The sequence below is a fragment of the Salvia miltiorrhiza genome, chromosome 6 (assembly GCF_028751815.1).
Source record: "Salvia miltiorrhiza cultivar Shanhuang (shh) chromosome 6, IMPLAD_Smil_shh, whole genome shotgun sequence".
NCBI classification, from domain to species: Eukaryota; Viridiplantae; Streptophyta; class Magnoliopsida; order Lamiales; family Lamiaceae; genus Salvia; species Salvia miltiorrhiza.
The window spans coordinates 2,783,778-2,811,044 of NC_080392.1; the positions used below are offsets into that span (position 1 = coordinate 2,783,778).

The 27,267-nt window shown below is 33.8% G+C and overlaps 2 protein-coding genes across 3 annotated transcripts; one reads left to right on the forward strand and one right to left on the reverse strand.

Moving 5' to 3' along the window:
* Positions 1-1,186: 1,186 nt before the first annotated feature.
* Positions 1,187-12,899, forward strand: LOC130987912 (regulator of nonsense transcripts UPF2-like). Its single transcript, XM_057911614.1, has 17 exons — positions 1,187-1,360; positions 1,653-1,740; positions 3,556-3,758; positions 4,654-4,998; positions 5,502-5,606; positions 5,710-5,837; positions 6,016-6,192; positions 6,277-6,358; positions 6,728-7,015; positions 7,124-7,321; positions 7,421-7,522; positions 7,881-8,132; positions 8,213-8,431; positions 8,661-8,831; positions 9,756-9,941; positions 11,360-11,821; positions 11,981-12,899. The coding sequence occupies exons 1-17, from the start codon at positions 1,289-1,291 to the stop codon at positions 12,476-12,478; spliced, it is 3,576 nt and encodes a 1,191-aa protein (XP_057767597.1). The 5' UTR covers positions 1,187-1,288; the 3' UTR covers positions 12,479-12,899.
* A 411-nt stretch (positions 12,900-13,310) lies between these two features.
* Positions 13,311-16,080, reverse strand: LOC130987913 (uncharacterized). Of its 2 annotated transcripts, XM_057911616.1 has the most exons (4): positions 15,710-16,080; positions 14,411-14,556; positions 13,729-13,847; positions 13,311-13,654 (listed from the first exon to the last, which is right to left on the reverse strand). In XM_057911616.1, the coding sequence occupies exons 1-4, from the start codon at positions 15,922-15,924 to the stop codon at positions 13,553-13,555; spliced, it is 582 nt and encodes a 193-aa protein (XP_057767599.1). In that variant the 5' UTR covers positions 15,925-16,080; the 3' UTR covers positions 13,311-13,552. The 2 variants fall into 2 exon arrangements, with proteins under 2 accessions (XP_057767599.1, XP_057767598.1); XM_057911615.1 differs by having other exon boundaries at positions 13,311-13,847; positions 15,710-16,073.
* Between the last annotated feature and the right edge of the window lie 11,187 nt (positions 16,081-27,267).

Sequence of the window (27,267 nt, forward strand, 5' to 3'; positions counted from 1 at the left end):
GATGGCGTTTTTGCTCCCCAGTTTCAGAAGTTTAGTGTGTTTTGATAAATAAACTTCACGTAGATTTTGTTTACTTTTGTGGATAACTGCTGATTACTAGGGGCCATTGTGGAAAATAGTCAGTTTTGTTTTATTAGCAAATTTTAATACGCAATTATTAAAATATGAATTTATAGCTATATTTCGTGTATATGGAAAGTTTGCCCTTAATAAAAATATATTATAAATAAAAAATTCAGCCCTAATTCGAACTTAGATTTTTGTATGTACTTTGTAAAATTCATTATGCTAGTAACAATTTATTTGCTGTTAAAATAAAAATAAAAGTACAGTGCTAATAGGGACTAATGAATGTGACTAATGTAGTATAAAAAAATTCAAAACATTCGCCCAATAATCGAATTAGCTTAAATCAGATTATATATTCAAATTCAAATAAAATGAAACTACAGACTTGAACGAATACACCCAGATTTATATGGACTTTTAAAAGTCTTAAACGAATACACCCAGATTTCTGCAGACTTTTAAAAGTCTTGAACGAATACACCCATACTTTTAAAATCCATAAAAATCCATCAAATTCCACAACGAATACACCCCCTTTAAGTTGAGATCAGAAACCTCTTCACTAGAAGTCAAAAAAGAAAAAGAAAAAAAGAAACCTCTTCACTAAAAAGAGTGTTTTATATGAATATGACTATATGAATGAACAATATTCCACAGGAACATATTCCTCGAAAGAAAATCAATTTCCCCACGGAAAAATCACGATGATGAAGAAAGGGGAAAAAAGAAAAAGAGTAAAAAAGTTGAGAACTTCAATCAATTTGGAATTTGGCTAAATAAACTTGTACACATAGGGTATTTCTGAATTTTTATTTTTATTTTTTGGGTTTTTCTAAATTTAAATCTCTTTGTAGTAAATTGTTAAAAGTATTTGTATAAAGTGAGACCATTTATTCAAACAATAACAAAAAACCCGTATTTATAGTATTTGTATAAAATTGGTTAATAAAGTTTAATAACATGATATCAATATTTTATTCTTACAAAAATATGAGTAGACGACGACGAAGAGAAACAGATTTTATTCGCGGCCAAACACCGTCTTAGTCAAATCCAATTTAGATAGTGCCAAACAGCACCTAATGTTTAAAATTAATTAATTAGTAATAAAAATAATAGCATAAACTCCAATCGCTCACAATCTTCCACCCCCAACCCCACCCCACCCCACCCCGACGTCGATCTCTTCAACACCCGCCGCAGCTTCTCTCTCTAACAAATGGAACACGCTGAAGATATTGCCGGAGAACAACCGGAGAAACATGATGACGAGCGAAGACACGATGACGAGGTCACAAATTTCATTCCAGTTCTTCGTTGAATTCCCCCATTTATTTTAATTACTCAAAGTAGATGCTTTTGTCCCTTATCTGTTAAAATTAAACCCTTTCTGTGATTTATATGCCAAGCGAGAGCTTACTCTAACAATGACAGTGTTTGTTTGCGGAGTTTAGTTTTTTCCTTTTTTCATGGTTGGTGAAGATTGAGTATATTTTGTTGCTTGTTTCTAAGATGACGATGCTTTTTTGTATGGAGTATAGTTTATAATTTTAAGAGTTTACTGATAGAATTATTTGTTGCAGGAAGCCGTTGCCCGGCTTGAGGAATTTAAGAAGTCAGTTGAAGCGAAAATGGCTTTGCGTCAAAGTAATTTGAACCCTGAGAGGCCTGGTTGGTACCCTCACTGAAAGAAATTGAGTTGAATTCACAGTTTCTACATTCTACATGCTTAACTTCCCGAATCGAATATTTACCTGGGATTTCTCAAATGCAAAATAAGTTCATTCACTGTTGAATATGCCACAAGATTACAGATAGTAGAAGGCTAGCTTGTTTAGTTTTTTTTGGAAAGACATTAAGGGTGCATTTACTTCGGTTGTAAAATTTTCATTGGAAAATGATGGAATAAGAAAAGATGAGAAAGTGTTAACTTTTTCTCTTTTTTTTTTTAATCATATGCTTACTAGAGATGAAAATATGAGAAAATGTTGGAAAATATTTTTACACCCCCTACCTTAGGACAATATTATCCAACATTGGAGAAAAAATGAGTGAAAAGGAGCTGCCCGAGAAAATATTTCACCTTGCCCGATTTTTTTTTTTCATCATACTCCCTTCGTCCCATTGATAATGGATCATTATTGTTCGGCACGATTATTAAGAAGAAGAGTAATTGAAGGATAAAAGTGATAGAAAGTGGTGGAGCCCACAACTTTTTATGAGAGAAGGTGGTTTTCTTTTTTGGAACATGCCATTATCAATGGGATAGACCAAAAAGGAAAGTGAGCCATTATCAATTGGACGAAGGGAGTGGTAAACATATGAAAATGGTAGAAAATGGGTGAAAATATACTTTTTCTCTCCTTTTTCATTACAGTAAATCCAGCACCCTATGTGAATAAGGTTTCTTGGGGCTCTGATGAACTGCCACTATATATGGCTATAGTTCGTGCTTCTGGACATAGTAGCTTGTGGTAGAGATCTTGGTGGTCTCAATTTCGTAGATGCTCCTTCCACAGTCTGATTGATGCTTGAGATACTGAGATTTTGTTATCCAGCTTAGCAGTCATAACATATCTGTATCAAATTCAAAGATGTAATATGAATTAGTTATATTATTACTGTATGGCCACAGCTACTATAATGAGCAAATATATATCTGAAAAGAGAACCGCTTCCGTGAGAGGCTCATTTACTGATTCAGGTGAATTGGAGCACTCTTAACGTACAACTAAGCATGTTGAAGTGAAAGAACTGGGTAGTCTATTGTTTTTTTTCCTCTAAGATAAATCCTTGGTTATACTAGGATGTTATACTTAGTTAGGTTCACATTTTGGTAGTTTTTCATTCTACTTCTGCACTGACTTTCAAGTGCTGGATTGTGCTTCAAGTGGTGATGCTGAGAAAGGGCTATTCATGTAATACCATCTATCCCTAGCACTTTTCACTCAGCCAAGATATGAAAAGAGATTTCGCCAATTGAGTATACATGACTGTCTTCTACAATTGTCTTTAGTATTCTTATTCCCTCTCCGTTTATCCTTCTTGTTCTTGTATGGATGATGCATTGCTCAAGTATCCTGTCAAATGAAACATGGAAAAAGAGAGAGAATGTAGAATTTGAGTTAGGTTACATGTGGCCGCGTACTCTTCTCCTTCAGAAGATGAATTAATTTATTTCCAAATTTTGTTTCCAGCTGCTCTCTTGATTTGTTTATTGCCACTGCCATAAAATCTAGTATAGCCTTATCTGTACAACGATTAAGTATGTTGAAACTTTCATTGGCTTTTGCTTGCCATAACTCATGTGCTACTCTGAAGTCTTGATGGTTCGATGAGCCTTTATACTCGATTAGAACTTTTGGAGCATTGAGCTTTCTCGCACAATACAAAAACTTAATGCTTGCACGTTTCAAGTCCTACTGGGGATTTTTTTGTTTAAATCTATCTGGCTAACTGCTGATATTAGCTATTTGTTGGATCCAGACACTGGCTTTCTCAGGACACTAGACTCTAGTATCAAGCGCAATACAGCAGTGATTAAAAAATTAAAGCAAATCAATGATGAGCAGCGAGAAGGTCTAATGGATGAATTGCGTGGTGTGAATTTAAGCAAATTTGTCAGTGAAGCCGTAGCTGCGATCTGTGATGCAAAGCTTAAATCTGCTGATATACAGTCTGCTGTACAGGTTGTTATTCATTTAGCTCTTTCGTCTTGCATTCTACTGTTGTGAAGTTAATACTGTCTCCTGAATTAAGTTACTAAAAGATTATATCATCTGCTCCTGAATTCATTTACTAAAAGATTATGACATGTGCTCCTGAATTCTATATGTCTGTGTCGTCACAATGATACCACAGTGGCTCCTTATAGACAATAGTAATTACTAGTTATTAAACTTGCAAACACTCGTACCAAGTCTAGGCTGCTTTGTGGTGGATTTTTTCAGTTTCTCTTTTACTCATCAAAGTTGAGATTTCGACCTAAATTACGACTAGTCCACTCTGTCCACGTTGGTGCATTATGAGTCAGATTATAGTGTTATTCTATTATACATGCTGGACTTTGTTAGTAGCACACAGAACAGGGAATACTTGTTAGGCCACTAGGGGTGAACATAAGCTCTTAGAGCCTTGGAGGCGCACCACTTCAATGTGGCCTGCCTTGGCTTTTAGGCATGTGCAGATGCACCAGGTGCAAGGCTTGCCATTTAACTTCATCTAGGTTTCACTCTTCTACTTAGATTGATGAAGATAATGAAACATGCTTTATGAATTATAGTTTATTTAGCAGGACTAATAAGTCCGTTGTATTGGTTTCATGTTAAGTTAACACATTTCTTTTTAGTTTCTCATACCATGAATTCCTAAATGAATTGTACTGTAATTAATTTTATCCAAGATTTGGAAAATATTGAGAAGAACAATGGTTTCAAATAAACTCTAATGGTTAAAAAGAACACTACTGTAACATCTGTGGAATTTCACTTTGTGACTTCTATATCAGCTCTTTTCATCGTTTACATTTCTTTTGTTTGGTCCTGTCTGGCACCTATAGATCTAACAAGAATCTTCTTGCATCAGATTTGTTCTTTGCTCCATCAGAGGTATAAAGAATTTGCTCCTAGTCTTGTTCAAGGCCTCTTAAAAGTTTTTGTGCCGGGAAAATCTGTTGAGGATCCCGATGCAGACAAAAATTCAAGAGCCATGAAGAAACGGAGTACCTTGAAGCTTCTTTTGGAGCTTTACTTTGTTGGGGTTGTAGAAGATACTGGTATATTTGTGAACATCATTAAGGATCTTACTAGCCCAGAGCATTTAAAGGATCGTGATGCAACACAGACAAATTTGTCCCTTCTTGCTAGTTTTGCCCGACAAGGAAGGTTTCTTCTTGGATTTCCATTAACTGAGCAAGATATTCTTGAAGAGGTACATCTTTTACATTTGTTATTGGTTTCCTTCTAGTTTTAATTTTCATTTCTTGGTTTAACATATTCTGTTACTATTTTAACTAAACTAATTATAAACAATTATTAATGCTTCACCTGGATATTTGTTCATTAACTTTAATCTGAGACTAACCTGTACTGTACAGTTAAGTACTTGCATGATATATAAAGATGAATAATTTTACAGTATGGCCTTTTACTGGATTGCACTTTATTTCATGGTTCCAAATTCGAAATGTAGCCCATCCTTTTAACGCAAGTGCAATTGTGTCTCACTAGCCAGAGAAGTTGTAGATGCGCAAACTATCTCTGGTCAAGTCACTCATTGACAAATATTGTGAACTATTATGGATCTGGATGGTTCCTCTATTACTTTTTGACTGCGTATAGTTACATGCATGAATTTGGTAGTGAGTGTCTGTGCCTAGGATTTATAATTCTAAAGTTATATTTATTTATCGTGCTGGTGTCCATGACTTACAGCTTCTCAAGGGACTTAATATTACAGCCGATCAGAAAAAATTCTTCCGGAAGGCTTTCCAGACTTACTATGATGCTGCTGTGGAACTTCTTCTATCTGAACATGCTGTAAGGACTTCGGAGTTGAGTTTTTGGTGTTAGATTACTGTTCTATTTATTAGTTTCTGGATTTATCCCTAAGTGTCTGATCTATTTAATTCCTGAATGGTAGTCACTTCGCCAAATGGAGCATGAAAACGCAAAGATTTTGAATGCCAAAGGTGAATTGAGTGAGGAAAATGCCACTTCATATGAAAAGCTGCGAAAATCATATGACCATCTAAGCCGTGGTGTCTCATCGTGAGTTAACTGTCACTTCTCCCTCCTAGACTTGCATATTTTATGTTATATCTGTAGGGATTCTCATTTATTTGCCCCTGCCATTCTTTTTTGGCACCTCTATATGTGCTTCTTTATTGTTTTTGCTTTTTATTTTGCCTGTGGTTGTGGTGAAATGTTACAATGATTTCTTGTGTAGTCTAGCAGAAGCACTTGATATGCAACCTCCTGTGATGCCAGAGGATAGTCATACTACCAGAGTCACATCAGGGGAGGATGCATCATCTCCTGTAGCCAGCAAAGATTCTCCCACTCTTGAAGCTCTGTGGGATGATGATGATACTAGAGCCTTCTACGAGTGCCTTCCAGATCTTAGGTGGCTGATTTATAAATTGATTCTAGTGTTTGTCCTTAAATGAAATAATTGGAGCTAAATTTGTCGACTGGTTTTCCTGATTAGAGCTTTTGTTCCTGCGGTGTTGCTTGGAGAGGCTGAATCGAAGTCGAATGAACAATCTTCAAAGACCCAAGACCAGTCAGCTGTAATTACTTTACCCTACTTTTCTCCAATATTAGCTGCATACTTGTATGTAGTTAGGAATATCACATAAATGCTCAATCACTAGAAGTCCTTTTCTAATATTCTCCTTTTTCTAATTTTCCTTTTCAATTCAATGGCTCACATAAATGTTCTTACACTAGAAGTCCTTTTCTAATTTTCTCCTTTTTATTTCAATGGCATATGAACAATTTAAGTGCAAATCATATTGTATGTTCCTACAACATTCCTAGGGTCCTATAAGATTCAGAGGGTTTACCTATTTTTTCAGTGCTTGTTATTCTTTAGAATATAGTGCTTCGATGTTGTCAAGAATTATGGTTGTCTATTCACATAGTAATTGTCTTTGAAGGACACGGCTCCGGAGTCAGATAAAGGTCAAGTTGTTATGCAAGTAAATCCTGAGGTTTCTGCAGATTCTACAATTGTACAAGAGGATAAAGAGGGTAAAGACAATGATAAAGAAGAAAAGGACAAGGAGAAAGCCAAAGACTCTGACAAAGAGAAAGGTAAGGAGAAGGATGCTGGAAGAGGAGAAATCGAAAAGGATAAAACCAAAGGTCTTGATGGAACTAACCTCGAAGCTTTGCTACATAGACTTCCAAGCTGTGTTAGCCGTGATCTGATTGACCAGCTCACAGTAAATTTCCTATTCCCGCTGGAGCATTTTTCTATTTTTCTCGGTTATCTTTACAAATATATAGATGTTAGGATGGATCTCTAACCAGAATTCATTCTAATTTTCTAGGTTGAGTTTTGCTATCTTAACTCAAAGTCTACTAGGAAAAAGCTTGTGAGAGTATTGTTCAATGTTCCAAGAACATCTCTAGAGTTGTTGGCTTACTACTCACGGATGGTTGCTACACTGTCTACTTGTATGAGAGATGTATCATCGATGCTCTTACAGTTGTTGGAGGAAGAGTTCAATACTTTAATTAATAAGAAGGTGATCTAAAGTCTAAACAGATTCACATGTATTTAGTTTGAACTCACATTGTATTCTTGCCAGGCATACAATTTATCTCCTACTCTTGTCATATTGCAGGATCAAATGAATATTGAAACAAAAATCAGGAATATACGATTTATTGGAGAACTTTGCAAGTTTAAAATTGCTCCTGCCAGCTTGGTTTTTAGCTGTCTAAAGGTACGGAAAATTACATTGTGTCTATATAATGTACATGCGAAATAATTTTCTGCATTCCTTTCTAGTAAGCTTGTATTGGTGTATGAGGAGCTTATTCATATCAGAAGTTATTTTATGTCTGGTTGGTGGCTGTGCTGTCTTCTATCCCACCATTTGGGTCACAAGAGACCTTTTGTTTTCTAAAATTTGCTAGATGTGGTGCATGAAACTATTGGCTTTTGGCATATCCCACTGATTTTGCTGCTTGTTTCATTACTATAAGTTGAACACTACAAAATTCCAGTTATATTGGCACCAGAGTTATGTCAGGTTGAGACTGTTTTCCCATTTTACAAGAGTCAGTTTTCTCTTGTTTCAGGCTTGTTTAGATGATTTCACGCACCATAATATAGATGTCGCTTGCAATCTCCTTGAGACATGTGGTCGCTTTCTCTACCGGTCCCCTGAGACCACTGTTCGCATGTCAAACATGCTAGAGATACTGATGCGCTTAAAAAATGTTAAGAATTTGGATCCCCGTCAAAGCACCTTGGTGGAAAATGCTTATTACTTGTGTAAACCACCAGAAAGATCTGCACGGGTCTCCAAAGTTCGTCCTCCTTTACATCAGGTAGTTTTTCTCTCCATTGCTGTTATAATATGCTGATATTGGAGAAATGGTTTTAACCTTGTAACTGTTGTATTCCGCAGTATATTAGGAAACTACTTTTCTCAGATCTTGATAAGTCCTCCATTGAGCATGTTCTACGACAGCTGCGCAAGCTACCTTGGAGTGAATGTGAGGAGTATCTTTTGAAGTGTTTTCTGAAGGTTCACAAAGGGAAATACGGTCAGATTCATTTGATTGCATCACTTACTGCTGGTCTGAGTCGCTATCATGATGAATTTGCAGTTGCCGTTGTTGATGAGGTTAGTCCCCTGATGTCTGAACTAACCAAATATGTGGCTGTTTTTTATCCTTTATATTTAGGTTTGCCATTATTAACAAATCAACTAATTAGAAAAACATTGATTGAGGTTCCATCCACCATGTTGCTTTGATCTGTTACAGTCTGGATGTGCATTCATAAATTTGATTTTTTAGATTTTTCACAATCTTACTATAGATTATCTAACATAAAATTCTGTCTCTCTTCAGGTTTTGGAGGAAATTAGAGTGGGTTTAGAGTTAAATGAATATGGAATGGAGCAACAACGGATTGCATACATGCGTTTCTTGGGGGAACTGTATAACTATGAACTTGTTGACTCATCTGTCATCTTTGATACGCTCTATCTGATTCTTTCTTTTGGACATGGGACAACAGAGGTAAGGAGTTGTTATGTTGAGTATGACGTAGGCTGTTTCTGTGATTTGCTTTTTTGATAAATGAAGAAGCTTTGACAATACTGAAATAATTTTTGTTTGAATATATTTTCTGCTGATCGTTTTATGAGAAATTCTATCATATTATATACTTCCTTCTCTTACTGTTGTATTCAATTATTGCTTCTTATTAACCTTAATTCTTTTTTCTTTCAAAATCAACCTTAAAAATTTATAATAGTGTAGATCATCTATTTTTTAAAGAGATCAAATATAGTGATGTTTTGCACTTTTTTAAGTGGTCTATTATACGAGCTTCATTTGTTAAAAAATGTCAATCTATTATTATGATATATTGCAGAATCGGAAGTTTATCTAGTATACATCTATCTTAGTCCCTCTAATTGTGAAGCATCATGTTAGTCCTTCAAATTTCGAAATGGCAAAGTTGTTTGTTAATTTTCTCCTGATGAGGGGTATATGTTTCTTTTATGTAAAGGAACATTTATCATGATGTAATCTGTTGAGGATGTATACACCATGTTATGTAATTTATTCTATTGTGTGACATCGAAAAGGGTCCTGAATTTAATAGCTTATCATACATATGAAACCAGATTCTGTTTTTTTGTGCCAAGAAACTAGTATGCTTATTTGTATAACATATTAAATATATTTTTTGGTATATTATATGTTCAGAAAAATGGATACTGTTTCACTATAGAGACCACGTGTCTGTGATTTTCGGAGCTATTTATCTCTACCTGATAAGAAATTTTTCATGCTAGATCACTGGATTTGGAATCCATGTTGAGTAGGATTTTTCTTGCAGCTATTGATACCTTGAATTGTCTATTGCCACTATATTGCTACAATACTTCAAATTTTGAGCAGCATTGAGTGATTTGCTTTATTTCATGAAACTAGCAAGATACATTGGATCCTCCAGAGGACTGTTTTCGTATCAGAATGGTCATCACACTTCTTGAGACATGTGGGCATTATTTTGATAGAGGTTCATCAAAAAGGAAGCTTGATCGGTTCTTGATACACTTCCAGAGGTATATTCTGAGCAAAGGTGTCCTTCCCCTGGATGTTGAATTTGATCTGCAGGTCAGTTTCTACCTTGTGTTATTTCTTGGTATGTTCTGGACTGGACTATTATCTTACCTAAATTGCATTTTTGATCATTTCAAATAAATGAACCTAGGATTCAAAACCTAATAATGAATAACTTCTCTGGACATGGTTATCCTATAAATTCGGATTTGGGTAGGATTGGCCAAATTGTAGGATACAAGTCATTCCAAATTTTGAGATTATCCTTTATTCCTTTAAGTCAGTCGCTGTTTCTCCTCCAAGAATAAAGTAAAGGAGATTGAGGAGACTTTTGGTTTGAGTGATAAGGCATGACTGGTAAAATAAACTAACTTAATCAAATGTTTGGTTTGCATGATTCGGCCCGTGATTGATAACTCGGCGGCATGCAATCTAATCATTCAATTGGATGATTATTTATCATCTCAAAGTTGGGTTGATTATTTAATCATCCTCCAATCCTATTCTATCCCATCCCATCAATCTTATCTATCTCGTCCCACCAAACTAAACACCCATTTCATAAGCTCTCTTGAATTCATGTCTTTGATGCTTTTCTACAAGCTTTCATTAGTGGTTCGGCCATGCTGCGCTCTCTGAATCTTGTAGCTGCTCATATGTTATAAGGTATTCAGATAAGATAATCAGCAGATCAGATATCTGGAATCCTTTCTTGAATGATATTGAGCTACATTGGAATAATCAACTTAGAATGCAATGGAATACATGGCACTGATGAAATAACCAAGAAGAAAAAATACTGGTGAGGCTGCAGCGGTGGAGGGGAGGTTGTCGCGGCTGAGATGGGAGAGAACAGAGAGTGGTGGTGAGGGAGGGCCGGAGGGGTGAGAGGTGGAGAGATGGTTTTGAAAAAAAAATGTTAACTCTGTCCGTGCCCCAAACATCTTCCTAAGGGAGGGTGGCATAGGTTTTAATAAAAGTTAGTTGTGTATTTGATGAGTGGAAAATGGGTCCCACAAAAAGTGAAGATTGTAAGAGTAATAGTGAATGCAATTATTTCCAAAAGTAGGTTAGGAAGATGTTTTGGGGATGGCCCAAAATAGAAAGAGGGGAAGATGTTTGAGGGACGGATGGAGTATTTTTTATTATTTTACAAATTAGTTTGTAATATGTGTAATTTTCTTTTATTTTATAATTCCACATCAGTTTCCTGCGATACACGTCAACCTCGGATGGCTGGAATTTTGACTCGCGCTATAAACTAAACAATGAATATAAATTATATAATAAGTACAGGATATATTTGTAATATTTGTAAATTCGGGCTAAAAAGTGAACGTTGGATTAAAGCTTGGGCTATATTTTAATAAAATCCCTTTTATCTTTTCCATCATTACTGCTGTATCCTGCAACTTGAGGTGCCTCACTTATGACTTCTTTCAGCTGATCTTACAAATACAATTACTTTTCAGGATTTATTTGTTGAATTGAGGCCAAAGATGATCCGTTTTTCATCAGTTGAGGAGGTTAATGCTGCTCTATTTGATCTCGAAGAGCTTGAGCGCAGAGTTTCAACAGAGAAAGCTCACAGCGAGAAGTACTCAGACTCGGAAAAAACTCCCCGTAGGACGAGTTCTGGTACTCTATCTGTCAATGGACAAAGTCCTGGTAATGGCACAGAGGAAAATGGTGAATTGCACGAAGATGATGTTGGGGAGACGGATAGTGATTCTGGAAGTGGCACCATTGAAAACATTGATCGTGATGATGAAGAAACTGACCAAGATGAGGTTGGTGAAAGTGAAGATGAATACGATGATGGACGCGATCCTGCTTCAGATGAAGACGACGAGGTTCGTGTTAGGCAGAAGGTGGCCAAGGTAGACCCTCTGGAGGTGGCTGATTTTGACCGGGAACTGCGGGCTCTAATGCAGGTACGATTTTTGAATTTATTTTCCATTTGTGTTAACTTGTGTTGGATATATAAAAAACCATGTATTCCTGCCCTGTCAAAGTTGGTAACACCGTGAAAATAGGTTGATGGCTAAAATCTCAAATTAATGCGACTAAAGTAAATTGTTGAATGGATGCAGGAAAGTTTGGATTCAAGAAAGCTAGAGCTGCGCTCGCGGCCAACAATAAATATGATGATACCCATGAATTTGTTCGAAGGCCCCGTCAAGGAACACCATGGAAGAGGAACTGAAGGTGAAAGCGGTGACGAGACAACAGATGAAGGGACTGGTGGAAGCAAGGAAGTCCAGGTGAAGGTGCTTGTGAAGCGCGGTAACAAGCAACAGACAAAGCAGATGTACATCCCTCGCGACTGCTCTCTCGTGCAGAGCACAAAGCAAAAAGAAGCAGCCGAGCTAGAAGAGAAACAAGACATAAAGCGTCTCGTCCTAGAATACAACGATAGAGAAGAGGAGGAACTGAACGGAGGTATGCAGCCACTAAACTCGTCTCATAGTGGAGGTAGAGTGTCAAACAGGGGCCATTCATGGGATGGGCAGCATAGGTCTGGAGGAGGGCCGCGTCATCGCCATATATACCATTCCGGTGCCGGTGTTTACTATGGCAGAAGAAGATAATTTCTTCCACAATCGTTGCAAGAGAGCACGAGTTGCCCGAGCAACGGAGCTGCGCCAGCCATTTTAATCGGCCTTCACAAGTGAAACGATAGCAAGATTATCCAAGTCAGCGTTCCGTCGGCCCTATTTATTCGGAAGAAGTTCTCGTAAATCTTTCGCAGAGTTATAAATTCGACGCTCTTACCGTTGAGAGGTAATGGAATGTGAAAAGCAGCGTTAGATACAGAAAAAGGCAGGTTTTGAAAGGTGGTGTTAATATGGTGTGTAAAGATCAATGTGCTGGCTGTTACCCTCAGTTCAGCAGTTGTATCGAGATATCTTTAGTTGGGTTTGTTTTGAGGAAATGTTGCTTGTAATATGTTATACCTAAATTGCCCTTTGTCAAAATGGTTTCCGTGCATATATATTTCGATTGTCCACATTTCGATTTTTTTTTTCTCTTTGCGGCATTTACTTTATGGGCCGTGCAAATGACACTTGAACATTTCTGAATGACACTACTTCAAATATATAAATGACATTTGGAGATCGATATTTGTATGTTGAAGTAGTGTCATTCAGAAATCAGTTGCACGGTGTAATTGGGGTACACGGGGCATTAATGTGGCAAAAGATTGAAATTTAAATAAAAATGAACCATCACAAAAGATTTTCACAGTAAAAACTCAAATTATGAATCATAAAACCCAAATTTGGGGTACTCTGATCCCTATCCTAAAATCAAAATTAATTAAAAGTGTAATAATTTACAGATATAATCTTTTTGTGATGTGAACACTTCTTGAGGTATCTTTTTTTGTTGGAGCAATGATAAGGAATAGGCAGTTACTTAAGTGGATTAAAATTTCATTCAGTTTCATTTCAATCTTGCTCGCTCCTAGAAAAATTGTATACATACTGTAGGTCACTGGTACCTTGTGATTACCCGATTAGAAAGCATAATTTTAGCACAGGAGATTCAAACAAATTCTCAAGTGAGAAATCTTGATCTCGAGAAGATATCTCAAAGCTTGCCTTCGGCTTGGTTACTGCGTTCGTAGCCAGATCTCCCTGTTAGTATCAGTCGAAACATGATCAGTAGTACGAGATGCTGTAGACGAGCTTCCTGTGGTTTTGTCTCTCAAAGTTTATAATAAGATCGTCAACACATTCCTCCCAGTTTTCAGCAGCCTCGATCTGCATATGATTGCATATAACAGTAAGCAGCTGAAACTACTGTGTTCAATCTCTGGATAGCATAACAAGTGTACCTCTTGACATAATTGTAGCGCAAGCCGGCCACCAATTGCTGCCTCTTCGTGGTTATCTTTAACTTCTAAGTTGATAACTAAAACGGGCTTCAAAAGCACCTGCTTCCGATTGTGTAGATCTGCCACATGCACATAGACATTGAGCTGATCGATTATAAAGATACTATTTTTGAATATATGAATGAAAGTAACCACATCTAGAACTAGTGATATACTGGTATGATCAATGATGTCAAGTTACACATGGCATGCTAACTGTTTAACTCCCACTTCTAGGAGTATATGTTTCCTTTGTTTCCATCATGAACGCAGTGCGAAAGAATAGATATATATTGCCCGAGGCCTCAAATCACCACATCTAACTAAATACGGAAATTCACTGCAAAGCGGCATATAAAAACATAATAAGCTTTGAAATAAGTGTGCTATTTCATGACCTGAAACACAATTATATAGTATTACACAATTCATTAGCATATTCAGTTCAAGTATCCACTAACATATCTAAAATATTTAAGCCCTACAAGGATATCTCTTGTTTTCGCATGAATTTTAATTGGGGAGTGATATTCGCATCCAGAAGAAAGCTTTAAACTTTCACACAGGAAAATAGAAAAACTATCCATAAAATAAATTTCACTATCATAGGGGAAAAGGTGGTAGTCTGCTTTGACTTACAAACCTTCAAGAACCATATCAAAAACTTTTTCTTCAAATGTAAGTACCACATCAAATGTACCATCTGCAGCATTTTCTTGCCAACGCTGAGGGGCAGTTTTTACAGATAAGTTCCTCTTGAGCATTGGTAGTATTCCGTTTCGCCGATATCTGTACAGTTTGAAACATTTGAGGCTGAAATACTGAAATATAAGGACAAAATATTTAAGCTAACATGAGCATGTATATATGTTCATTTGTTCATTGTCATATTGGTGAGATATTAAGCATCAAGGTTTGCAACATCTGATCCGAAATAAATTGCTTGACTCACTGCATGTACCAATATCCAAAACTACATTCACCCACATAAGTTGCCAAAGAGACAATATCACAAAAGTCCCTTTTTCACAGTAAGCATACAAAATAGAGGGAAGAAAAATATGGGAACCGATGGGGAAAAAGGGTATAAAACAGAAGGTTACAACTTGAGGTCTTTATATGGGGCTCTGAAATTGTTGACACATGCAAAGGATTTAATTCACTAGTTCATGTTTTCTTGTTTGCAAACTGCGAGAATGTCATCATCATGAAATGCAATACTGATTTCCATCAATTAAAAATGCAAATATTCTTTTACTTCTCAGCTTAAATCGTCTTCACCTCTTTAGAGCAAAACTTGCTTCCACAATCGACTATAACCGTGGCTGAAGGCTATGGAATGTTTCCTAGCAACATGTCTTTAATCTCTAATACAACTTGAAACGAACCAAACACTAGCGCTTTCCACACCATAGAACTGAAGAGAGTCAATGCTCCTCGTTTTGACTTGGCATGCCATTGACATCAACACCAAAAATAACCACAACAATCTCTCCTCTGCATAATGTATTCCCTCCACCGTCGTCTAACTTCATTTACATCCCAATCCCGTATTTCTTCTGTTTTCTAATATCATATGATCATATCACTCATCCTAAGATTTTCCAGAGACACCTCACAAGCCAGCTAGACTAAAATCTGAGCTCTTCAACAAACCAAGCTACAGCAACACACCTACTGATCCTACTCACAAGCTAACAAGAATATCAGTTAAAGATTTCAATGATGAACTAAAACCCTATCTCATATAATTTGCCGATATTGCAGCTAATTCCTACACAAAGTGCAGTCACCAGGGAACTCACATAAACCAAAAATTCTTCCTTTTTCAACTAACTTATTTGAAAGAGAGATGGAGCAAATCTCAAAACTAATATCACAAAATGACCTAATTCACAGTAATCATACAGAATTAAAATGGAAGAAAAGAAAGAAGGGTTACAGCTCGGGGTCTTTGCGGCGGAGGTCGTCGAACATTTGCTTGTAGGGGGTGCCGAAATCGTAGACGTTGGGTTCTCTAAGGGAGGGTCCAGGCAGCTTAACGTGCTGCCCAGTTCCGTAGGAAGCCACGTCGAAGCCTTCTCTCTTGAGCAGCGCGTGCGCCTCCATGCTCCTGTTCTGATTCGAAGAGCACACCATTGCGTGCCGCAGCTTCATCTCCGCCCTATCAATTTCCCGATCGATCACTCAATTCATTGATTTCTTCTATCTCTCATTTCGCAGTGACTGTAAAAGCAGTGATTGTAGAAGATGAAGTTTCCCACCCTAAATAAGGACTTCAGCCCTCACTTATTAAATCTACTTAAAAATTGATTATTAATATGCTAATTGTGGGTTATAGTTTTTAAGTTTTCAAAAAAAATTACCACCAAATTTTTTATAGTATTTCTTTCAACCTCGAAACATGACATATAACTTCACCAGCTTTTAAATTGAAAAGTATGAGAAATTACAAAAAAAAATATAGGCAATATTCAGATGTAGGGTTGTCGATCGGTTCGGGTTCGGTTACCCGAACCCAAAATTGTCATATTTCACTAACCGTTCCCGAACCGTTTTAGGTGTTTGGTTACCCAATAAATACCCATTTAAAAAAATAAAATTCAAATAATTTGCTAGATAAAAGATTTGAACCCTAATCTCCAGAAAATATACAAAACAACTTATCCACTAAACTAAAGCTCATTCTTATACTTCTAATATATCATAATTTTATTTTACCTAAGAATCGATTTATTTATTTAAAAATAAATAAATTAATGAATTAATAATTAAAATGTATATAAATTATGTATTAAATAATTTATTAAATAATTTTTGGTTATTTCGGTTAACCCGTTTCGGTTATTGGGTTAACCGATACCCGAATTTTTTCTAAAAATGATACCCGAAACCGAACCGATAACCAAAAAATTCGATTATTGGAGACTCAAACCCGAAAATTTTGGTTCGGTTAACGGATTATCCAAAACCCGATAACCAATTAGACAACCCTATTCAGATGCATAGAAAAAGAAAAATAAGTTGAACTTGAATGGAAATTAATTTGTTAATTGTGCAATTAGATTTTCAATTAATTAATGGGCCTACATTTCAATCTGTTTGCCAGACAGTCCAGATTGCTTTTCCCTACTTATCTACACAAGCCAATTATTTGGGTCAAAACCAGAGGCTACAGTCTTATTGGGCCAAGATATAGGGCTTTCTCTTATAAAGGCCCAAATAAAAGTGAATGACCTCGATAACTCCCAATTTCAAAATAATCCAACTAAAACAAAGAGAAAGAAAATCATGAAAAAAAAATTATAATAATAACAAAATATCAATCAAAACGACAATATAATTTGGAAAAACGAGTTAGTTGAAGATCTTGGGGAATACATATATTAGCTGCCTTTTGGATTGTATGAATCATTAAGCACGTGGACTTGGATTAAATATTTCTATAGTCCAATTAATTACTTTCACATATGAATATACTCCAACTCGATGGGCTGACCCGATTTTAGCTCCGGTTGAGCCCGGTCCAGTTTCACCCCTTAGTACGGTGGGCCGACCCAGCCCAGCCAATCTAATTGACAGCACTATTGTAAATTTGTAAGATTTGATATTTCAAATTTAAATATCATATACTTGTGACTAGTCATATGTTTTTTATTTATTTATCTATATATGTATAAATGGGAGTGCATATATATGAATATGGAAACGAATTTGTGAAAAGGAGAGATGCATAAAAAGGAATAGAAAATCAAGTTTGAAAGGGGGAGAGACAGATAAGAAGAGAGGTAGCTATAGGTGTAGCTTAAACTTTGTCACTTGCATCTAAAGCCTACCTTTATTCCATTCCTTCCAACATCACAAGCTGCATGTTTTTACTTTCTCTCTCATCCCTCTCTCTCTCTCTCAACATTTACAGTGCATCCAATAGCTTTTGCTTTGCTTTATTTCTTGGGACAAAGATAAAATATTGGTGAATATTAAGAAGGGAATAAAGTTATCTGAGTAAGCCAGACAATGTATTGTTTTAACTTTGAATTCATTTATTAATTTGATTTGAGAAGTAATGGAATCATTGTCAAGTAGCTAGGTTTAAATTCTGTTGAGCATTACTCAAGTTGGACTGATTTGATACTTGTCAGTATTATTTTTGACTCATATTTTAATAATATTCAATCTTACCTCTAGGATATATATAGTGACATACAACTTACCAATTATTTTCCAAGAAACACATGCATACCCATCACTACAAGTACTCCAATAATATTTGTATCTTTCAAGTTGGACCCTCCCTTAGCAAATAAATATATAGGTTAATCATATGTAGTTTCAGCCTTCGATTCAGCGTTTTTCAAAAAATGTCCCCGACTTACATTTTCATTTAATCTGCATTTTTCAATATGAAATTGCAGAAAGAAAATAGCATAACCTAAGAATAGTGGCTCATCATTTCATCGTCGGACTTTATAAGACGAGCATAAATCAAACTTTTTTCAAAATTAAAAGTTTTTGAAGTGATAATTAATTTAAGTTGGGGATACAAACTATACAATATATATCCATTAATTAAGACATGGATGATGGGTTGTTCTACTTTTGTTATCCTTTTCTCTCTTTTTTCTTTTTGGCTTGAATGAATTAACTTTCGTAAGAAGGAGACCTTTTTAGTATCCATGTGCCCACCTCCCATTTCACATATGAAAGACAAAACACTCAAGATAAATTCCCCAAAACCACTAAGATTAACACATTTTTGTCTTGGATATCTCCTTGAAGCTTATTCCATGAAATAACAAGACATTCACAATAAAGGAAACAAATCTAGAAAAAGAAAAAAATTATAAGAAATGCCATTAATTGCTAGTGCATGAGAATCTACATATGTGATTTTTACATGGAAATTCTTAATCAAGATTTCATGTACCCAAATTGCTCTTGTATATAAAAAATCCAAACCCATGTATTGCAATAGAAAAGAGAGGCATGGGAATTTCTCATCAACAATCCCATCATACTTTAATTATTTCAAGTCACACATCACTAATGAAAAGCATTAATACCAATCTCATGAGACAAAATTAAATGTTCTAAAAAGGTTAAGATTCTAATTATTTAATGAACATATAATAAAACATTATTGTATATACAATGGTGCTTCTTTTGTGCTTCATATATTACGATAATGTTTTTTTTTTCTTTTTCATGACAACAATAGATCATACAATAATGATTAATATGATGCAGCTTAGTTTTTAACCTAAGCACCAAAAGAGTATGTATAGCTCGTGATAGATAGATATTCATAAATGGTGAATATACTTTACATAAATTGGATAATGCAAGATGTAGTATATGATTAAACAATCATCTTAAAAATACATAGGGATGAAAAACAAACAAAAAGTAAAAAGGAACATAGGAGTAGTAACATGGTGTCACACACACAAACACACACACTTAGAAAAGGAATAAAGATAAGCAAAGAAAAAAGTGGTTATTGAAATGACATATGCTTTGGTAAGAAGGATCTAAAGAGGGAGTGGAGTGGGCATTCTTTTTATCTCTTATAGATGTAAAATCAATTCTCCAACAAACCCTAATCATCAATATAATGAACCAAAGGGGGTCCGATTAAATTGGAATCTGTCAGGCCTTGTTTCTTCTCAAATTTGTATATTTTGCCATATTTTGAAATGTATTGTTTTATACTCTATGTTAATTAATGTAACAATATTAAAGTTTTTGGATGAAAATTAAGATGTCAGCACCGTAGTGGGTACCTGTATTTATAACTAGTTTCTTGTTTTTCTCTTATCTTTTTAATTTTGAAACAAAATACACCATTTTCACGGTTAGTCTGATTTTTCCATGGATCTTTTTAAATTCCTGAAATGAACGCCTGAAATGCCAGAAATTGTCAATGGCCGGGTAATTGAATAGGGTAGATTAGTCCAATTTAAAAGAGTTTCCGATACTCATTTATAACATTTCAGGCATCCATCTCAACATTGATTTGGAAGAATTTGACATTCATGAGAAAAATCAAACAATTGTGAAAGTGGTGTATTTTATTTTAAAATTATAAATTCATGGGAAAAATCAGAATTCACTTGAAATTAGTGTATTTTACGGTAAATAACTCTTTATTATATATGTAAGCTCAGATTTTGTATAATGCAAGTGATTGTGATGCTTAATAATTTTAGAAAAGTAATAATTATATGGTTAAGTAAATAATAATATTTATAATACAAAATTAATTTATTTATGTAAATGGGTATTTATTAATTAAGATGGGTATTCAATTATAAGTACAAAACTTACTTTAAATATTCTATAAATTTAAATGAATTTATGTAAATAGCCGATATTACTATATGAGTTTGAGACGAGTATAAATAGTAAAATCAATTTATTACTTTGCCATCCCTAGTGAAAATGGAAAAACGTGTTCAATTATATAGACAATATGTTGATAACATTCTCGCGTTAGCAACAAACATGATATATAAAACAAATCTTGTTGGATTGAGTTATACTACTATTTAATATATGAGTCCAATTATGGAAATAAGAAATCATTACATTAGTTCATTGTTAGGGATCATATTGTAAAACTACAGCCATGAAACGACATTTCGAATTAATAATATAGAAGAAGATAACCTCTACCTGAAAACGGATAAATCGAGCAGGCTACTTGTTATGATTAAAAAAAAAAAAAAACATTTAATGAAATTTCAAATAAATCCAAATATATGTCGCAGTATATATAGATTAAAAAAATATGAGATGAGACTAAAGATGTCGGGTGCCAATCTGTGACAAAGTTGGGCAGTTAATGCTTAGAGGAAAAAGAATTGATTAAATTAAAGTTTGATGTTTGAGAATGAAAGCAATGATTTGCTTGTAAGGTTTTTGAAATTTGGGTATTTTATTTTATAAACATAAATTAGAAGATTAAATAAATAGGATAGAAATGTGAAGAGGAAACAGACCATGTGGAGGTGGGGTGTCACGCTTTTAAATCCAAAAAGAGAAGTTTCCCAGCGACACTCCAAAAGTCAAAAGCATCAAATCTAAAAGATTAGAAAAGCTACTTTCCAAAAGAACCTAACCCTTGTCTTCCAAAAACCAAATAAATAAATAAATACATAAAAAAAATACACACACACCCCATAAACAATATAATGATATATAGGGTTCGTTTATGTTAAAAGTGTCTCACATTGGTTGAAGATAGTGGCATGAACCACTTTATATGGTGAGACAACCATCTTCCTTGTAAGGTCTTTTAAGGGAGGAATAAGCATAATATATATTTCTAATATGGTATCAGAGCCAACCCAATCCAACGATGGGCCTCCCCAATATCGTTGTCAACAGATGATGTTTGGGATAGTCCACGCTGCGCATGAGGGGGTGTGTTAAAAGTATCCCACATTGGTTGGAGATAGTGGCATGAGCCACTTTTATTACATGATACTCTCTTCATTCCAATTCAATAGCTGAATAGCTAGCCTATGTTTTTTTTATTTGAATGTCTCTTTTTAGTAAGTTATTTTCTAAATGGAAAGTCAATACGTAACAATTAGTATATCCACATAACTCATTATTTACACCAAATTTCATTGTGGGCTCACACATAATTATATTTTATTTTAAAAATAGTAATATCTTCATTTTTCTCTCTATTTTTGTTGGACAAATATATCTTCAAAAAAAAATTACTTTCTTTCTCCTATTTTATTATAAACTATTCGTTTCTTAACATCTGTGCCCAAACTCTGTAGCATATTGAATTGGGACGGGTGGAGTATGAGATAATGTGTGATATCTTTGACTAAGAGCATCCGCAATGGGCTTACGTAATAGCCTACTTGATAGTGGGTGACCACATTGAGTAAGTAGTGCTGCATTGGGGTTACTTGATAGCCTACTTGATTTTTTTAGTTTTTAAAGAGGAGAGAGAGATTTTTAAAAAGGAGAAGAGAATTTAAAAAAAAAAAAAAAAAAAAAAGATCGCTCGAGTATATCCGAAGACTCGAGTAGGCCTCGAGTAAGGCCCCCCGCAACGCCCTACTCGATTGCAACGCTCTACTCGGGTAAGCGCTCGAGTAGGAGCGTTGCAGATGCTCTAAGATATCTCATGTTTGGTAAGATATACAAAAAAAAAGTGTTACACTATCACACTCAGGTGTGATACAAAATCAAAAGAATATGGATAGTAGACAACAAGTCATTAATTTATAAAAAGGCTTTGATTTTTTAAACAAACAATATATTAGTGTGTTATAGGCATTTATCTCACTCCGATAATGTATAGCAATCGAGTTCATGGTATATATATATATGGACGGTCTAAATAGATTTTTATTTTATTTTATTATATGGAGGGTTTAAATAGATTTTTATTTTATTTATTTTATTGTATTTTATTTTATGATGAAATAATAATTATTATGTAGATTACAAAGCACGTTTATAGTACAAGCATTGTTGTATAGTTGACAAAGTAAATATGATTAACTTACACCAAAAAAACTCATCTCTATATATTTATTAATTTATATATGTATATATATAATATATGCACAAATTCATTATCACTTTGGACCGATTCAACTTATTTCTTAGAATCATGCATGAATCTCATTGGAAAATTTTCAAGTAAACTTTAAGGTTAATTAATTACTACTAAAAGACTAACCATATTTGTCGAATTCTAAAAATATTTCAATAATGACATCACTTTTTTGATTTGTATGTAGTAACAATTGAAAAAGATGTTGTGACACAGACTTTTTTCTATGTCGACAAGAAATCGAAGGAAACAAATTATTGGATCTTGAAAGAAAAAACTATGCACGGCAATTTCAGTTCATATATAATGTATGTATAGTACTACATAGTCATTGACTCATTGTACGTATAATAAAGTTATATTTCTAAATTCTATACACGATTTTATAGAATATATAGTACATATATTTAAATATTAGGACAATATATATCGGTGGAAGCTAGATAGCCTTCCACATCTTATTTAGTCTCAGGAATTTGGCATTTTACTTTGCAAAATATAAACTCTATCTAGTCGAAAGTACTACTTCACATGTTTACATACGATAAAAATTACACCCTCCGTCTTAATTTAATATGTCATATTTTCTTATTTGAACGTTCTAATTTAATAGGTCACTTTTCAAAATGGAAAGTCAATATATAACAAATATTGTCGCATAACTCATTATTTACATCAAATGTCATTCTACCTTACACATAATTATTTCTTCTTTATTTCTCTCTCTTACTTTTTGGAAACATATATCCTCAAAAAAGTTATTTTCTCTATCATATTTTATTATAAATTATTAATTTCTTAATATATGTGCCCGACCCTTGTGGCCTGGGACGGAGGGAGTATCTCATACCATTGCTACTTTTGAAGCATACGGTTTATCATTTTCAAATATTCATAAATTATTGTATATGAATGAATAAATTTACTTAATGATTTAATCATAAAAAGTAGTAACTTATAAAGATTTAATGTTCTAAACTTCTTTTTTAAAGCCTATAAACTCTTAAAATAAAATTTTAAGATCTTCATGTATTTATAAAGATTTAATGTTCTTAACTTATTGTTTATATCTGACACATAAATTATTTGATTCTTTTGAATTATATATAAGCAAGATGAATACAATCTTCGAGAGTCAAAGTTCTTCGACAAAAAAGAATTCAATAGATGTGGACTTGAAAAATTAAATCATTAATTTAACTGGAATTTAAAGGATAATAATTTTGAACCATCAATAATTAAAATTATCGACCAAAGAGTGAGTCTAAGACCCATAGGTCTCATATCTATACTATATTAAAAAAATAATTTCAATTAATTATAAAATATTTAATACGCATATTAAATTAAAGATCACGATAAGAGATTTAATTTGATATATTCTATGTAAATATTTGATTTAAAATGTAAAAATTAAAATTTTTTAAATATTAAAATTTATAAATTTCTCTCATCTCTCATATTTTTGGAAAAAAATATATATTTTTAATTCTTTTTTATTAGTATTTTTTTTAACTTTTTTTTGTTTTTTACTTTTCATAATATCAAATTTTATAATTGTAAATTCTTTTTTATTTTTTTATTTTTTAATATTCAATTCAAATATATTTAGTTAAAATTAATTTTTATTATATTTATGAGTATGATAATTGAATTAATATTAACTTTTATGTAAATACAAAAAATTAAAAAAAAAATCCGTGCATTACACGGGATGCAAATGCTAGTTTAATAAAACGAGCACTATCACAAAACAATTTTGATAAAACTACCTATAATAAATAAATAACGCAATGTAAATTTAAGACAAATAATTAAAACCAGATTGAATAACACATAAGTATCATGGTTCATATTGTCTCCAAAAAAAAAAAGGTATCAGGGTTCATATTAGTAAATTGGGTTAAGCTCTTTAACTTTGGGGCCCGTTTCATGAGATAGTCTGGCTTTTTTTTTAATACTAATATTATTGGATTTTGGTCACTGGATGTAGTCGAAAAAAATATAGAGTTTCATGACATTAATTAACTTTCATGCCATTTTCCGACCACATTCGATAACCAAAACTCAAAAATATAAGTATCATTAGAATGACAGCGACAAGAGATTTGCAACGGTACCTTTGGATTGCCCATAGAATTCCAGACAATCAAGTTTATTAGCCAGTGAAGTTTGGGCTTATATCAAATTCTAAAGCAAAAAATTATTGCATTTTTTTTATCAATAAAAAAGATTTAATTAAAAACAAAAATTTGGGTATAATTTGTATATGTATAAGCAATTAACCCCTAAAATTTATATAACAAGAAAAATGTATATATATATATATTGAAAATCTGATTATCTAATTTTAGACAAACACAAAGATGATTTGTTTGGAGCTCGCAAGACTTTTGAAATTATTATTTTTTATTTCAAAAATATAAATTCTTTCTTCTAATTACTGAAAGAATAGTTGATCATATTTCGTACAAACATTTTTTCTGTTTATATATATATGTTTTGTAGCCACCTGAATTACTGAAAAAAAATATATTATAGCCACCTGCTGAAATAGAAATTTTAATGAAAAACACAAAACAAAAAGCGAAGCCTAAAACCCTTGTAAGCACAGGCACAGACTAAGGGTCGAGCCTCATTAAAACTTCTTTAAGAAAAACCCCAAGAGGAGAAACCAAAAAAAGGAAAAAGAGTGCCTATCTATAAGACAAAAACTAAAAGGGGCAAACGGGCAAGAGGCGGAATTAAAACTACCTCAGGAGCTCGGGCCGAACCATTGTCCCTAGGAAGACCGGGCCCCAAAACCCGTAACAAAAGAAAACCCGAACGAAAAGATAAGCAACACAAAACAGGTACAGAAAAAGCAAAGCATTGCTGATAAAACATGGAATGCCAAAAGAAGCAACCCAAAGGGGATCACCCAGGAGGAGCAGGGACCAGCGCACCAGAACCCTGAGAAACCCCATCCCAGGTGCCCCAAACCAACAACCACCAATGGATAGAATGCCACCAAACCGGTCGAGAGACTCAGACCATGCGGATGAATACTGCCACGCCCAATGGCAGAGCCAGGAATTAAGTTGGGAGGGGGCTGAAATTGTACGGGGTTCGGGGCAGTAGCCCCCGAGAAATTTTTTTGGGCGTTTCATATATTTAAGGCATTTTTTATTAAAAGACGAACATAATAGTAACAATAAAAAATATTTTCATAAATTATATAGTTTCAATATATTACAAAAAAAAATAAATTGAACATTCTGTATATTTAAGACATTTTTTATTAAAAGATAAGCATAATAGCAAACAACATTTTCATAGATTATATAGTTTCAATATATTATAAACCAGTTTCAATACATTACAAACTTTTTTGGGGGCATTTCGTACATTTTAGGCATTTCTTATTAAAAGACAAACATAATAGTAATAATAATGAACAACATTTTCATAGATTATATAATTTTAAATAACACAATTATCTTTAAATTAAGTATATATGAGGGAATATAACAAGCAAATCAACTTTTGTAAAATAAAATTCTTTTATAATAGGTATAGGCATATATCTATCTATCCATATATATGTATATTTATTTATTTAAATTATAAAATAAATAAATTAATGGTTGGGGGGGGGGGGGGGTCAGAAGCCCTCTAGCTCCCCTGGCCACGCCCGTCCCTCCAGCCACAAACGCAAACAATTCCGCTTCGAAAGCTATACCATCGCCGCCCACAAAATGATAACAACCAACAACATTATTGAAAGTATTATATATAGCCACCTGAATAACAATAAAAGTTCAATAACAAATGAAGAAATCCTCTGCAAAATTATCAATAGCAATTAAACGTTATACATACCGCAATACTGCAATTGTATGCAATAAAAGTATGATTTACAATGGCATTGCACTATAGTTTTTATGTATACAAAAAATTTAAATCTTTCAAAAAATATTCTAACAATTGGCCCATCACGTCAAGTATGTTTTCTCTTTCAAAATATATAAATATATATGTATACTATATGTGGATTATATGGTTTATAAACGAGCACGTGGGTAATCTGTATAAATAAGGATAAATTGGAAGGTTGCCACAGTAATTGGAGTGTAATTTGTACTATATATATAATAATTAAAAAAGAAATAAATAAAATATGAAAATGTACTTTATTTTGACCAATCAAAGGTAAACCCTCACAGCCCCAACCCCACGCCCACTACTCCGCGCTACATAGTTGCAGTAATGATATGTTGTAAAAAGAAAAAGGATATAAAGATTCGATTTTCTGATATTCACATAGAATATATGTCTAGGATTAGACTTTCTAACATGTTATCAATATCATCAATTAATATATAATACGAAAATTATTCCTGCACATTATTAATTATCTCTTAATGTGCACGACTAAAATATCATTCATCAACCGAGAAATTCCATATGCGGTCAAAGAAAAAAATCGGCAATAGACTAGTCAAGTAAATTATGCATGAAACCTGGGATCTGAAGCTTATCGATAAGCTTATAACGGAGCCAGTCGTCCTTCCAAAAATTAGTAATCAAGTCATTGCCAACGTAGCTATACGTGTTATTCACCATCTTGTTCACCTTGTCTCTCAAACCCAATCAGACTGAAGAACACTGGTGTTCTTCGCTAAATCGAAATTGGTTAAATAACAATGTTTCATAATCTTGTAACCAAAGTCTTTGCCAAGAATTGTTTTTCACGCTATTTTCATAAGGAAGCATTTATTCATGAGATGATTCGCATTCTGATCCAAACCCGTATTCTAACTCAAATCGTGTAAATGACACTATTCGGTTATACAAATGACACTGCCTGTAATTAACACTATTCTGTTATATAAATGGCGCTGCGTATAAATGACACTATAACATTGAAAATG

Bases quoted from the DNA above. Each gene is read 5' to 3' on its own strand.
- LOC130987912 (XM_057911614.1), top strand. From the start codon at position 1,289: ATGGAACACGCTGAAGATATTGCCGGAGAACAACCGGAGAAACATGAT. The intron at 4,999-5,501 runs GTACATCTTTTA...CATGACTTACAG, and splicing joins AGCAAGATATTCTTGAAGAG to CTTCTCAAGGGACTTAATAT. The intron at 7,523-7,880 runs GTACGGAAAATT...CTCTTGTTTCAG, and splicing joins TGGTTTTTAGCTGTCTAAAG to GCTTGTTTAGATGATTTCAC.
- LOC130987913 (XM_057911615.1), bottom strand. From the start codon at position 15,924: ATGAAGCTGCGGCACGCAATGGTGTGCTCTTCGAATCAGAACAGGAGC. The intron at 14,557-15,709 runs GTAACCCTTCTT...CAAACTGTACAG, and splicing joins CGCCGCAAAGACCCCGAGCT to ATATCGGCGAAACGGAATAC. The intron at 13,848-14,410 runs GTTTGTAAGTCA...TGCATGTGGCAG, and splicing joins TTTTGATATGGTTCTTGAAG to ATCTACACAATCGGAAGCAG.